Source organism: Betta splendens, chromosome 22, assembly GCF_900634795.4.
Source record: "Betta splendens chromosome 22, fBetSpl5.4, whole genome shotgun sequence".
Classification (NCBI taxonomy): domain Eukaryota; kingdom Metazoa; phylum Chordata; class Actinopteri; order Anabantiformes; family Osphronemidae; genus Betta; species Betta splendens.
Genome location: NC_040900.2, coordinates 7613372 through 7628477, shown reverse-complemented (window position 1 = coordinate 7628477; position 15106 = coordinate 7613372). Strand labels below are relative to the sequence as shown.

The window sequence follows — 15106 nt, the reverse complement described above, 5'->3', positions numbered from 1 at the left end:
GGCCAGAAATCACACTGTTTTTCCTGACTCTTAAATGAGTTTTTTTTTTAACAGAGCAAATGGTTGAAATAACAAAAGCCTATTAAAGTCCAACATGTTTCATAATCCAAAGTCATACCTCGGCACACCTGCACAAACAGCAGCCACACTGCAGCCTCCTGTAGAGCAGCCCCCGTGCACATGGCGGCAGGCCCCTTGGTGGTTCATGTACACTACACCAGGCTGGGTCACATAAAACTTAAGTTTCCACACAGAGCAACATATAAATCGGGAAGCTGATCTGGCTGAAAACTGCAGCGACTACAAGCTGGAGTGGCGAGGATGAGAACCTTATATACTGTTTTCTCAAAAGATAACTACTTTATAAGACAACATAGAAATGCTCAAAATCCTATCTGTATCAGCATTATGTATTAACAGAAGCAGCATTTACTGCTGCAGCTGACTGCAGTGAAGCCTTTCATCATTTTATAGCTACATTTCTTGGCCACTCAAGAAGGTCACAAAAAAAATCTTCAAAAATGTTATATCATGAGATGATTAAAGTTTTTTTCCCCACACTGCAGTGAATGTATTGTATTCTATTGTACTATATCTAGGTTCTCAACACAAAAAATTATCGTTGTACACTACAGTAGGTACAGTACAGGTAGGCAACAAGAAGAGAGCCAAACACAGCACCTGACTCATACTCAGCCGCAGTCACTCAACCCAATGTGATCCTGCAGATCATCAAGAGGCCTGTGTCAGACTCCACTACCGTTGGCAGCTTGGACGCTCCACATGGAAAACACAAGCACTTCCCTCTACAGGCAAGTAATTCTCCTGAAGTTGGAAAACATGACGAGTGGATGAGTGGATGACGATGGCAATCTGTGAGGCTTATGCAACTCAACTCCTCAGCACCTTAGCTCACGGGCGTGAATGTGTGTGTGTGTGTGGGGGGGGGGGGGTTAATACTGTTAAGATTCTTATCTTTCCTTGTCTGAGCCACAATATCTTGTGTGTGCACATGCACACGAGTCTGCACACGCAACGCACCGGCAGCTGTCATGAGCGCAAACAGACAGGTGAAATGGCAGTAATACCGTTAAAGTGCAGTTAAATTGTAACACGGAGTTGACAGTTTGGTTGTACGTGCAGCTAATTAATTCCCAGCGCTCCTGCAGGACATAAGTTAGACACAAGAGATGGAGGAATTAGAAGGAAAACGATGAAAGCTGTGCAACTCTACCCCTCCATTCATTCTCCAGTAAAGCACTAAATGCTCTGTGGGATGTAAATTAAGTTCCACACACAAACTAATTAAACAACTCAATGCAGCAGATGTAACCTTAAATTTCACACATAAGATATTATAACCAGTTAACAGTCAGTTTTCATGAGGTATAATTGTTAAATCCCAGATGCTTCACCCACATATTCGTACTACTAGCAAAGTGGTGAGTGCTGAGTTAAATAATCTACAGTTAAAGGTTTACTTTATGTCGTGGGCAACAAGAAACTAAACGTTACTCCATAAATGTTTACCAGCAAAAGGAGACACTGGAGTCATCAGCAGGCACAGTTACAGCAGCCTTAGTGGTCACATGAGTGTCTAAGGTCGTGTTTATGGGAAGAGCAGTGGGAATAAAATGTGCGGTTCAGTAGAAGCCTACATAAAAGAACCATCCTCTGCAGTTGGATGCCATCAAAGCTAAACTATGACATTAGTATGAGCTAAGTTCAAGGAGTCCCACTTCAAAGTAGGGAATAAGGATGGACCCAGGCTCCAGTACAGTGTGGGGTCTGTTTGAAGCTTAGCGTACCATGTTCAGAAACAGAGCATACTGGTGCCATTGGACCTAAGCTGAAGGGAAGCTGGCAGCAGCTGCGTTGGACAAATACAGTGGCCTGATCAATGCCCAAAAACCTTCATCTAAAAAGGCCAAGTGGAAAAAAACGTGGACTTGAGAATAAGCAGAGATGACACGTGCAAAAGACCCAGTGAAGGCCAGCGAAGGAGAGGATAGATATATATTGAATGGGCCCAGTACAACCAGACGCAGTGGAAGCTCCTCCTGCAGTCATAGCTCTGGACCACAGGAGAAGCTGCAGCACATTCATTTTAATAAGTGCCCTTATTCTCCGGCCAGCAGCTCTTACCATAAATCCTGCATACCTGCAGAGCAGAGCTGCTGTTAATAGTCCTGGACACCTTGGATAGAGACTCAACAAAAGAAAAGAGATGGGAACAATTGCCAGCGTTGTAAGAACTACTCATATCTTTAAACTGAATAAAAGTACCAATAACAAGAGACCTATGCCTATGACACTGTACATGACATAATAAGATTAATATAAGATGCTAAAGCGTCAATACGCTGGTAGCATTTTAGTGTTAATACTAATTTGCCAAATGTAAATACAGTTTACTTTAGTCAAGTGTGGGGCCAATGTTCTTCAGTGTCACACGATGAACCTGAGATGTCATAAAGAAAAATAAATAAAACTCCTAGTTGAATTCCTAGTTGTTTACTCAGTACTGTGTCCTGTGTTCTCTTGAAAAACTCTTCAGTGGAACTGCTAACGACTTACTGTATGAGTAAATCTTTTCTGAACTCTATTAAAAATATCAATTCAAAGTAAATAGATAGATAAAAGATATAGAACAGCTGGGAAAACATATTTAAAAAAATCAGGAACTTAAGCTAATCATCCGATGATTGAGATCCAGGATGTTATAAATTGACTATTTACAGTTTAAACAGCATGAGTTTGAATATGGAAAACAGGGATCAGAAGAAGGGGCAGGGCAATGGAACGGTTCTCTTCTTGGCAGGTTCTCCATTGACCTCAGGCCTGAATCTGTTGTGCCTGAATGCTGTCTGGTTGTGAAAGCCATTTTCACCAGTGCTATATTGCACAATTTGAAATGCCTGCAATAAGCAAAAGGTTTTGTTGCCCCGAAGATGTTTATGTTGTCGATCTGACCATTATCTCTGCAACCTGTGTGTAACACACTTCTCAATAAAACCTAAATCAGGACTTTGGTATTAAAACTTAATATGCATGGTTATTGCTTCGGATTTTATTGCAATAGAGGCAGTAGTGACAGCTCATCCGCAACACTCTTCTATTTTACTCCAGACAATAAATACACGTAAAGCAGCGTGGGAAAATGATGTTCCCCCTCGTTATGCAAAGCCTTGCACGAGATAAGCCAAGACCGTTAACGCAACGGCAGATTTCTAGAGAGCTTCAGCTGGCCACAAGTTCAAACTGTCAACATCAGATACATATCAGAACAACTCTGCTGCCTGCCTGTTGTGGCTTTACACAACAGACCTACCAGACATGAAATGTAACTTTACTAACTCGCCTTTGAAGAATAAGACTATCTTAACAAACACAGCTGGTATTAATATGTGAATAAATGTAAGCTTGTCATAAAGTGTGTCTCATTTTGTACAGGATAAAATTACAACAGAAAAACTAACAAATCAGTCATTTAAGAAATAATAAACGTTTGCTAAAATATTGATGTAATCTTTCCAAATACGTGTATTTTATACAGAACCGCACTTTTGCTTCTGCCGAAGAAGCAGCAGGATTTTATAACATTCATTTTGCAAAATAAAAGGTGCATCAATCAGTCACAGTAGGACTCACCAACAGATAAACAGTAGAAATCATCTTGGAGCATCTTGCAGGACTGCAGAGCTTTGTAGTGCGTATTTGGGTTGTCGGTCAGCTGTCAATGTCAATAAAAAAGGTATAAATATACACAATAATTAACAAATTAACAAGATATAGTTATGAATAAACTATTATTTTTCAGTTTTTGTGTTTTGTAACTGCAAACATTTATTTCAAATATTTAAAAATCAAACATTTGGGGTGCTTTATGTTCCCAGCTCTGATAAGCCTCATTGATCTGAACAGTGGTACTGTAGGTATTAAAAAGTTTGACAGAACGTACGGACACTATAAAGACACACAGTGTAGTAGGGTCAAGAGGAAAAAGGAAACCGGGTGAGCGGCAAGCCATTCCCGCTCTGCTACTGAGCCAACCCTGGTTGCAAGAGGGCCTGACTGCCAAGCAACCTACACACTGGGAAAAGTGACTAAAGGCTTTGAGTTTTCCAGCAGAATCTAAGCAAAAAGCAGAGGCTCTGTCCAAAGCTGTAAAGGCATGAATGTGTTACGGCAAAGACCTGACGCACTCGCTCATTCACACGTCAAACATGTTTCCCCTCAATGGAGGGCTGCTGCTTTGCAGGCTCAGTGGACGTGGAAATGTGGAAATGCTAATGTTGAGGTCTTGACCTGCTTTGATGGAACTATTCACTTTGTGAGCTTGCCCCCAGCCCCCACCCACCCCCACCGAAACGCTGCACACATGCCTGCATACACACCCATAGTGCCGCGCCACAAACGCACCGTGACGCTGTCACTCGGTCCGTCACACTTCAAGGCCCGTCTGACAACACGTGACCTTACACAACTGCAAACACAAAAATAGTTTATTGATTTAAAGGTTCCAAAACAAAACCTCAGGACTTGCACGATCATGTTGAAACATTAAACGTTAAAAAAGGATCCATGTCAACACTAAAACGGTCACGTCCCTATATTTTTAAGTAAGCCGCATAGAGCAACAAAGATTACAGAAAATTTGCTTATCAACACTGATAAACTCTTTTGCACTATCATAGTCATTTATGACAGCAAACACTAATGGGCTGCTCATGTGTGGGGCACATTTCGAAAATGACCATCAATATAAGTCCTATTTCTATAAATCAGATACAAATAATAAATACATTCAGTTCTAGAGGTCCGGGCATCCTTCAGTCATGTTACCTACTGTGTCTGTACACCTGTAGAAAGTATTATCTAGTACCCTGAGAGTTAAGTGTGAACAACAACAGAACTGGAAAAGAACTGGAAACCTGACACACTGTGCAGAACAATGAAGTCACACAAGAAAAGGCCCAGGGAAGCTTAACACGCACACAAGAGCCCGCGGCACACTCAACAAACAGGCCCTAAAGTTTTACCCCGGGGGAGGACAATTGTCATGGGTTCTGCAGAGATCTCCATATTTGGAGTGCGAGTGAGTGATTGGAGGAGACGCCATGAAGCCACACGCTGACAGTGTCACATGAGGCAGGGCCACAGCAGGTTCATGGCATTAACACAGGAGAATGTGTCAAGTGGAAACACCCTCACACAGGTAGTGAAGGGACTGCTTTATTAGCAGAGGGCCCCAGAGACAAAATAGTCAATTAAAGGATTTGCTAAGACATGTTAATGACCCACGCAGTCACTTCACTACCTGAGGCAAAACAGGGTCAGTCTTTGCTTTTAAGCCTCGATTATTAGCAGACAGAAGTCAGTTTCACAGTGGTATTTAAATAAATGAGTCGGATACTTGAATACTTCTCTGAAGAGACAGTCTGTCAGAAAAGTACAATGGGTCAAAACAAAGAGATTGAAGACTGAATGACTGAATGAAATGAGCAGCAATAAAGACAATAAAAAACTGTAAAACCCAAGTTATGTTTTAAACCAATGTCGGATCCGCAGCTTTGAAAATCCTCCACAGTGTAAATACATAAAGGCTGACTGATGACTCAGGACTGTCCTCGTCTCCAGCCTGTTTAAACACAGCAGCTTGTGTTTTTTGGTGAAGAAGAGCCATCATGTGGCCAAAGTAATATTCAGCTTCAGCTTCAACTTTATCAGCACATAAATATGTGAAGATATTATTGCTTTTAAGACAAGATAAGTTATAGATAATACCTATATTATATTAGATTAGATTATATAAATGTTGTTACATAAATATGTAAATATGACACAATGTTTCTATACCATTTAAGCCTTTAGAAGAACTCCTACAAGTTTAACACTGATTTATAATGTTATGCTGTCTTGAAAATACTGGGCTTTCATAGTATTTATTACTGTATTTATGTTTTCTGTATGACATTTCACATTTATTTAAAATAAATTATAACATGCTAATATTTAAAAGAGGGTAAAAAAAAGATCATTTACAACTATTTGTAAATCTTTATGGGGAGTGTTTTAGCAATCTGGCATTAGCATTTAGCTTAGATTACAAAGATGCACCTAAACCAGTGTTCAGTTTATTGCAATTTGGCTGAATAAAATATTGGCCAATAAGCATATACACAAACATGGAGCTCAATAATGGTGTTATTGTGTTGTATTATTTATATCCTGTACTCATTTTTATGTTGTGTTATTCTTGTTATGCTTTGCTTTTTTTCTGTAAGAGCATTACAGTTAACCAGAGGGATATCGCCTTAAAGTCTTAAAGCTTAAAGCTAGTAATAACTTAATATACTCACCCTTTGTTTGTCAGCATAAAACAGACGTCTTCCTAAAAAACAGAATTTTTAACTGAATAATTTTAATGACACATATGCAAATATGCAGACAATTTCCGCTAAGCTAGCATGATAGCTCATTAACTTTAGCTACAATGCTTACCGGTGCTAAGTGGCTAGCCTGCGTTTATGGCCACAGCTGTTCATATTTATACAGTATATGTGTAACGTTAACTATCGGTAAAAACACTGAAACTTGCCGCTGGTCCGAAGACACTATACACTGTAGTTTGAGTCTGGAAGAAATGAATGCCAAAATCATCTTTGACCGTCTAGATAAGCAGCCGCCATCTTGGTTCGAAACCATCAACGGACGAAGTCAGAAAAGACAGACACACAGGAGCTATGATGAAATAAATACATTTATTCACACAGTCTGATAAATCAAACATGGACATAATAAATGTAAGTGATATACAGTACATTTTATCAACAAAAAAACAACAGTTGCAGTAAGTGGCGTTAATAACTGCTCAGAATCAATCAGTGTGGAGGGTTAGTTGAAAAGGCTGGACATGCCGAAAATAGTTTGAGTTCAGGTGTAACATATTGTTCATGCACAGAGTCATTGTCTCTGCAAAACGCACTAGACACGCACTCGCTTATTTTCTCCCTCACACACTGCACAGTGCGCTCCACTTGCATGTTCTTGTGATTTGTCTCAAAGCACTAGGATTGGATGAAGACATCAGCTGCATACTAGTTGAGGGTTCACGGCCTGGAGCTGCACAATCATCGCGGGGCCAGAAGCCTCTATTGCTTAAAAGCATGTTTATTGGACACAACACGAAAAATAAATTCAAACTAATGTAATCACGCCTGTCGTCTGTAGGCTTGTTTGATCACGTGTTTGAGTGCGCTGGTTCCCTGCACTTTCCCACGTCGGCCACTAGGTGGCAGCACTTTATTTGTGGCGCTTTACTGATTTTCATCCACTGGACTCTGCATTTCACACCAACTGAGCTGATGAAGGTTTTGTTAGTGAAGTAGCAGTTTTTTGTGTGTTTTCCTTGACAGTTAAATGAAAGTGAGGTGATGTCAAAGTAGAAATGTTACAGCTGCAATAAAAACAAATGCTCCTCCTCCCTTTCAGAAGTCACCTCAATGTTATACATGAACTGGTAGCACCAACTCCACCTGCTGAGGCTAAACCTTCATGTCCACTGTTGTCATCAGTACAGTAGCTTTCACCTCAGAACCCACATGGAGACCAACCATGTCAAATGTGTGATCGCCAGTGTGGAAAACACAGATGCTGTGCTGTTGAGACAAAATGCAGATGCAATTAAGCAAATCTTGCCTCAACCCTTTATTTTAAAGCAGATTGCATTAGAGTGCCATGTGTGTTTTTCTGTGCATAGTCTACTGTATTATTTTTAGATTTAAAATGCCAACGCCTGTTATCAAGCATTTAACATCACTGTTCTTCAAGGAAAATAAATCTGGAGTCATTTTACATATTCCACGTGTAGGACAGAAATGAGCAGGCGCTCGACTCCTCTTATTCCTATTCTCCTTTATGTTCCTGTCAAATCAGCTTCAACAAATAAATGCAAAAGGTGCAGAAGGTCACAGCTAACAACCTGCTGGACCCATGCTCTCATAGACAAAGTATGAGCTGACATCACAAAGAAGGTCCACGTGTTGGTAAAATGACAGTCCAGTCTCTTACTGTCACAGTTACTCGTAGCGGGAAACATGACAAAACATGATGAAATGAACCTTTTCATTGTAGGATTTTCCAAAAAAAGTACCTGGAAAGTTGTGTGATTCAAGAGGAATGATTGTGGAACATGATGGATGTCAGACACCATTAAAGCACACGCAGTAGACATGCAGACAGGGAGTCAGGAAAACAAAAGGAAGTCCTTTAGTCTCATATCATCAGCATATAAACGTACCCAGTCGCATACTGAGGGGCGAAGCTGCCATGCATGGTGGCGACCTGCTCGCCGGGAGCAGTGCCTTGCTCAGGGGCACTTGGACATGCAGGGATGGAGCTCGTCTACGCTGCCGCTCGCTCCTGACTCGCACAGGAGACGTGCAGCGTGACCGCGGCATGAGGCTGATTAAAAGGTAGTTTGGAAGACAACTATTGTTTCATGCACGTGTTTTTTTTTCCCTAGGCATTGTGGGTATTCACTAACATTCTTCATGGTTAAAGACAACACACTGCTTCAGAGTGGACACTGAGTCTTAAAGAGCTTGTTGTAGCTACATTACTACAGTACTTTGAATAATACTAAGGGACAATATGTACATTTTAAAAAGGACATTACACCTGCAGCTACGGTTTTCTATGCAGCAATGCTTTCAGATACTGATGCGCCAAATGTCCTTGTTGTTTAATTTGTTCGTCCCTTGATGATGATAATCCGCCTTTAAAGCGTTTTTCTCAGCAGGGTCATCCCGTCATTCATGAGCCTGGGCTTCTTAAGGTCAACCCCACGTGGAAATGGATGGGTGCGTTATGGGATGCAGCAAACACTCCCCTCCGCTGAGGGCCCCAGTGGATGATGTGGGCGCCTGAAGCCCCCGTTAGATGTTCACTTTCTGGCGGTTATGATGCTCTGTACACCGGCCCAGTCAGTCCCAGCAGCCCGTCTGTCTCCATCACAAACAGCCAAAGTGGCTGTGGAGGCAGAGGTGTAGCAGAGCAACTCATTTTTATCCCTTCATTCACTCCCCTTTGAGGTAGCCATTAACGCTGCTTCCCATCCCTCGGCTCCTCTCTCTCCTCCTCCCCCCGCCGCCCCCCGCCCCCGGCTGCCCGTCTGACCACCCGTCCTCAGGGCCCTCGTGGAAGCGCAGGCGCAGCGTCTTGCGGATGACCAGGCGCTCCACAATGAAGGAGGCGCAGAACCAGGGCACGGCGTACTCGGCCGTGATCAGCCCCATGAAGTTGTAGCGGAACCCCGAGTAGTCCCAGGGGCAGGCGTCGAACTGGCGCAGCAGCAGCCCCGTGCCGAACTCCCACAGGTACGTCCACAGCGTGTAGATGAGGCAGCGCAGCAGCACGGGGCAGCGGCCGCGCAGCGCCAGGTACATGCGCTCCACGATGAGGATGCAGGTGCCGTAGATGAAGAGCGCCCACACGCTGGTCACGCCGGGGAACTTCCAGTTGCAGTTCACCACGAACTCCCAGGCGGCGGTGAACATGACCTCGCAGAAGTAGCCGTGGATGGCGTAGAGGTACCAGCGGGACCACGGCGTCAGGGGCACCGGGGCCTCGGGGGCGGCCAGGGTCACCATGCTTCCTGCTTGGGGGGGGGGGGGGTCACTCGGTGGTGCTGCGCGTGCTAATGAGAGGCAGATCTGAATGGGGAGCACAGAAAGCAGGCCGTGAGACAGAATCAGCAAATAAACCCGGACGGAGCTGTTCAGGATTCCAACCTTCTTGCTAACGGTGCCAGGCCAAAATTCAATTAAGGACTAGGAAATTAAACACTCAACACACTAGTGAACTGCAGAGCAGCTAAAGCTGCTGGCTTCCCCTCCGCTGATGCTATTTACTGCCCGGCTGAGGGGGTTCCTTACGTAAGGCGCAGCCTCAGCATCTGACTGCCTACAACATGTGCTCCTTTTCCAAAGCCTGCAGCTCGACACACGCAGACGCAGGTGTCAGGAGGCCCACGCAGGGTCGGAACCTTCCCTGCATTTATCACAGCCCATGTCCAATAAGAAACGCTGAACGGTTCAAATGCCAGTGGACGCCTTCTACTACACAAAGCCTCCTGAGGACAATGTGTCACAACGGCAGCCATGAGTCCATGGATCATAACCGCTGCAGAGCCGTCAGAGGCAAATCTGGAGGAGAGATGCTTGTTGGAGGAGCAAAAGCTCATTTCTCGGGCTTTTCCCGTCTTCAAAGGTTTGGCGTGCGGCCAGAGTCGGCCCGTGGGGATTAGCACGTTTCTCCCAAACAAGGAACAAGCGATTCATGTGAGGAGCCGGGCCTCAGCGCTGGACCAGCTGACCCCACTCGCGCTGCCTGGGAAACTCTCCCTCGCTCCGCGTTCTGGGTCAGACGCGCTTTCACGGCGCAGCCGGGATCACGGCCCGGTCCCAGATGCCTCAACAAGCACGAAACGCACAACGGAACCGCTGCTCAATAAACACCAGATGTCCTCATGCCACCGCAAACGTCAACCTGCAGCGAGGAGGGGCTGGATGTGGGTCAGAGGTCGTCATGCACATTAAAGGGCAGCGGACTGGAAGGAGCGTGGGATGAGCTGCGTTTTTACAGGTACATCTGTCCCACCACCATCATCATCCAGTCGGAAGGAAAGGTTTAGGGGGGGTGCTGTGCTGAGAACTGCAGATGCAGTGGCTGCGGTTTCTTCTTTGAAAACAGGACTCTGGCTAATTGCAATTGAAACAGGAAAGTTAAATTATGAATCAAAAAGGCAATATCACTGTGATTATATTATATTATTTATCAAAGCGTGAGCTGCCAGGACGACCTGCTTAAACCTCCTCTATTGACCTGTTGCCTCGTCATGACACAGTTCACACACTGGCTGCTGCTCGATTCGGCTGCCGCTGTTGTATAATATCTCCCACCACACCGTCCGCTCTCACATCAGGACCAACGATTGATGGGCAGGACTCCGGTCGGCTCCGGGTGCGCTGTATTGAACGTCACCGGCACAGAGCCCCAGCAGTTTATGTGAGGACACCGACTGGGAAAGTCTGTGCAAACACGACGTAGAGAGAGAGAGAGAGAGAGAGAGAGAGAGAGAAACAGTGCGATGCAGGCTGGAAACAAGGAAAAGATGACAGCGAGAGCAGTGGAATCTAAATAAAAAGAGGGAGAAGAGGTGCCTGCGCTGTGTCGGCGGCACGCTGACAGCTGTGAACTGTGACACCGAGATTTAATCAGAAACCCGACACATTGCTGACCTCGCGTCCCAGCATAATCCCCTTCGGTTTCCTGTAGCCGCGGCTGCAGCAGCTGCCGGGCCGATGCGGACTGGTGGAAGGTCACTTTGGCGGCGCTGGCGCTGGCGCTGGCGTGGCGTACTGTACAGGAGCCGGCGGTATCAAATGCAGCGGAGCGAGGGCGACCAAGGTGACACCAGCGCAGCGCAGTAATGGAGCCGGCCGCGGGAGGAAAAAAATCCCACTTAGAAACCATTTACTGGGCAAAATCAAGTCAAACCTGTCTGTTTGACACGGACGCAGGTCGGGTTTCGTCAAAGTTTTTAACTTTGTTGGGTTTCCAACCATCCCATTTATACTTCCTTCATCTCCCCTTTATTATCAAAGGACCCCCGAGACAAGCAGCTAGAACAGCCATGGCTTCTGATGGAGCTGGACCGACTAAAAGCCTCGACGCAGCGGCTCATATAACTTTATAGCAGGCATCCGCTCTCTGAACAAAACAAGCGGGGGTGGAGGGGGGGGGGCATTCAAAAGCATATCGATTGTGCAGAAATGAAATCGGAGGGCGCGCCAGGTTTTGCGACTCCGCGTCTCACAGTGCGCAGAGACGCACGCGAGGAGGGTGCGTTCGGTTCGTTTACCTTTCACCAGGACGTCCGGGGCCGTGGGCCGTGGCTCTGCATCGGGACCGTCACGCCGCTGAACACACAGGCAGACACACACTGTGGGCAGGAATCAGAACAGCGCTCATCAGAGCCACGAAATGAATCGATACCGCACACAGTAATGTGCCATAACTCCCACTGTGAATAAAGAAGGACACACGCTAATAAAGTCAGCACGATGGAATCATTTGATCCATCACTCACTCATTCATTCCTCTCTGTGATCTCGGTGACTGGGTGAGCAACGTACGGACATTGACGCGTTATTAGTGGAATTCAGCTGTTCACCTCTATAACCTCCCCTATGCCTCAATTACCCAATAAATATCAGTTAGTCCCTTTAAAACCCAGTGACCTTTACAGTTCATGCATCTTCCACTCACTCGGTGCAGCTCCTGCATTTGTCGAAGGTTAATGAAAGAGCCCGGGACCCAGTGGCTCAGAAAGGGTTCTCAGCTACTGAAATAGCAGGAGGTTCACTGACCTAACGATGCCATGGAGAACGGGGCCTCTAATGGAGCCATGCACGCGGGTTTGGACGGACAAAGAAGCTTCATAATCAATCCTCGTCTATGCATAATTGATGTGGGCTACTGTGCCAAGATTTGAGGGCAAAAGCACTTTTGGGAAAAAAACAAAACAAAAAGTTCCCCAGTTACTCACATAGAACAGAATGTGTAGCATCCCATCCCTCGTCCTGACAGACACTTGGGATGAGAACGTCCCTGTTAATCATCAAGGATTATTATTGTACCAGCAAGTGTCTGCAGTGGTGCATGGAGCACGGGAGATGCATTCACGGTCTGTATAAGAAGAACCGGCAGCATGCGTGGACACTCGAGGTGGGCTGAGTGCTCCTTTAGCCAGACGTCCTGTCATTTGGGATTCCTGCTGCGTGAAGGCTGCTCCGTGGGTTAAAAATAGGTCCACAACGCCAATACGGCCAGTGTGAGGCTGATGGGGATATAGGCTACCAGGCAGCAGCACCGCACCGTAGAACCAGGCCTTGTATGGGGGGGGGGCGGTGGTGGGTTTTGGGAATCATGCCTCCGTGTTGCTGCTGGAGGAGCCCACGGATGGCTCGCGTGGATGTGTAATTACGCTACGGTGATCCGACTGCGGCAGCATCACGCCCGCGTTCCGCTGAGCAGTGCAGCGCCACAACCGACAGTAAAAGCGGCCACACAGGAGAAATAGCGCGCAACCGGAAGGGAAGCGCAGCGCTGCCGCCGACGGGTCCCGTTTGGGCGCACGGCTGCGGCTGTCCCGGTCGCGACAGGCGCAACGGCCTGTGAGACGCGTCGTCACGTTACGCGGAACCTCGACCGGTTTTATTTGCATCAGCGACAATGACCGCACTGTTTAACAACACGCCAAGTTGCGCGCAAACGCTCCTTTCACGCGCGCGCACGCGATCACACAAACGCAAGACGAGGTCATTAAAAAAAAAGAAAAGAAAAAGCAGCACGTCTTATTTCTAACGTTCTAAGGAGCGCACGTGTGATTCGGAGTAATTACTCGCGCTACATCATGACGCGATCGCTTCGTGTCGCGCCGCAATCGGACGCGCGTCCGCCGCAGCACCGCGGGTTGTATTTACCGTCAGATGGAGCTCGGCGCAGGCGGACGGTTGAGGCGCATCACCCGGTGTCACCGTCCGGGACGTCCGCTGCTGTCCGCGGCTTCTCCTCCGCGGCGTCTCCGCTGTCGGTGCAAACTGACACATTTTACTTCACTGCCGCAGCAGCGGCGGCGGCGGCACATGCTCAGACGGACTCGCGTTAACCCCGTCGTGACCGTGGCCGCGGCTCAGCCAGGACCTCCACGCTGCCGATGCCGCTGCCGCTCTGCGCACGCGCAGCTCCAGCGGTCGATGGGACTCCCGGTGTGTCCTCCATCAGTCGTTCACGCTGTGAAGCTCCTCGATTCACCATTAGAGGAGTCACGGCGTGGGGTGAATTCACACAGACAGCGGTATTTAAGCCGACCCGCTTTTAGTAAAGTAGCTAGCTGCTTAGCTTAGCAAAGCAACGATTGGGAACGGGAAAAGTGCTGACCTTTTTACAAACAAACCTACTCACTAACGCGACAAGAGCAGAGAAAAAAGCAGAAGGGGGGTTTTATGGGTCGAGTCACAACTACTGACTGTGAGTCGTCTTTGGTCCTTCAGCATCACGGACAGTGTGAACGGCAGCTTCATGGCTTTACACCGGTGAAGCTTAAGCTAACTGCAGCACCCGGCATTTCTCCGGCTAAGCGTGGCTAGCCCCGGCTAACGCTACACTTTTCCCGATTAGCTGTTTCCTGTATTGTAGAATATTAAACATAACATTTTTAGTAATTTTGCCTAGTTTTGTTGTGATTCACCATTTTAACTGAATGCAAATTTCCATCTCCTTAAACCACAATCTGGAGACTGATCAACTTCCCCATGTCCAGTTTTATGCTAGGCTAAGTAGCCGCTATTAAATAGATTAATAAGCACTTTTGTCATTATATTTTATCCGTAAAATATTTAAACTGCTCAAACAAAAATACTTACACTTTATTATTGCAGAGCCTGAAACACTTGATTTCCTAGTTAATATTTAATGATCAGAAAACATCCTAATGTTGCTGTGCTAACATTTTGTAAGCGTTCAGGTCTGTGTAGTGGCACAGTTTGGTTTGAGCTTCCAGGAAATAAATATTTTAGGAGTTGGGAGAGGTGTGAACTTTCAGACATATCCTATGACACCCACTGTGTTTGCTTTAGAAGCCAGCCCAAAGTATTCAAGTCTTATCACTAATGCCATTCACTTCCATCATGATAATCTACTTCTACGCTGCTGATACTTCATCAGCTGATGAACAGTTTTTTTTGTTTTTATGTGCAGCTGCTCAAAACAACATGCTCCAAATGAGGTAAATGTTGAACGCCAATCATATTAGTGAGGATAAAAGCTTCACTGAAACTGAAACCAGGCCTGATGGGATGAATACTCACTTCTGCAGTACTAATAAACAGCACCGATCAGGCTGTGAAGGAGCTATTTCCAAGGCTCTGGGACCTCAGGTCCACAGGGACACACTATCTACAAATGGAAAAGCCCTGCAACAATAGCAAACCCTCTGAAACGGCAACAGCTACAGATGCGTTCAAGGAACTGCAGATCT

The 15106-nt window shown here is 46.1% G+C and overlaps 2 protein-coding genes across 20 annotated transcripts in view; both read right to left on the bottom strand.

Moving 5' to 3' along the window:
- plekhh1 (pleckstrin homology domain containing, family H (with MyTH4 domain) member 1) overlaps nucleotides 1-6727 on the bottom strand; it is a 122777-nt gene extending 116050 nt beyond the window's left edge. For 6 of the 15 annotated variants that reach the window (XM_041069190.2, XM_029138276.3, XM_041069192.2 and 3 more), the window contains exons 1-2: nucleotides 6363-6394; nucleotides 3652-3733 (exon numbers count right to left, since the gene is read on the bottom strand). Coding sequence is in view for 5 of the 15 variants with exons in the window: in XM_055505499.1 (XP_055361474.1) it covers nucleotides 3652-3733; nucleotides 4423-4486; nucleotides 6363-6379 (163 nt within the window). In the remaining 10 variants the exon portion in view is untranslated. Of the gene's footprint in view, nucleotides 1-3651; nucleotides 3734-4397; nucleotides 4487-6362; nucleotides 6395-6504 lie in introns of those variants that run through there. The other 9 variants (XM_055505499.1, XM_041069185.2, XM_055505500.1 and 6 more) reach the window with 9 other exon arrangements.
- An 18-nt stretch (nucleotides 6728-6745) lies between these two features.
- tmem229b (transmembrane protein 229B) lies at nucleotides 6746-13991 on the bottom strand. Of its 5 annotated transcripts, none has more exons than XM_029138304.3 (3): nucleotides 13551-13987; nucleotides 11927-12007; nucleotides 6746-9716 (listed from the first exon to the last, which is right to left on the bottom strand). In XM_029138304.3, exon 3 carries the CDS (start codon nucleotides 9651-9653, stop codon nucleotides 9081-9083), a length of 573 nt encoding a protein of 190 aa, XP_028994137.1. In that variant the 5' UTR covers nucleotides 9654-9716; nucleotides 11927-12007; nucleotides 13551-13987; the 3' UTR covers nucleotides 6746-9080. The 5 variants fall into 5 exon arrangements, 3 of the variants coding, with proteins under 3 accessions (XP_028994137.1, XP_028994138.1, XP_055361483.1); XM_029138305.1 differs by lacking the exon at nucleotides 13551-13987 and adding an exon at nucleotides 12614-13544; XR_008693554.1 differs by lacking the exon at nucleotides 6746-9716 and adding an exon at nucleotides 9729-11093 and having other exon boundaries at nucleotides 13551-13991.
- Between the last annotated feature and the right edge of the window lie 1115 nt (nucleotides 13992-15106).

Excerpts from the sequence above, each read along its gene's own strand:
- tmem229b (XM_029138304.3), bottom strand. The coding sequence starts at position 9,653 with ATGGTGACCCTGGCCGCCCCCGAGGCCCCGGTGCCCCTGACGCCGTGG.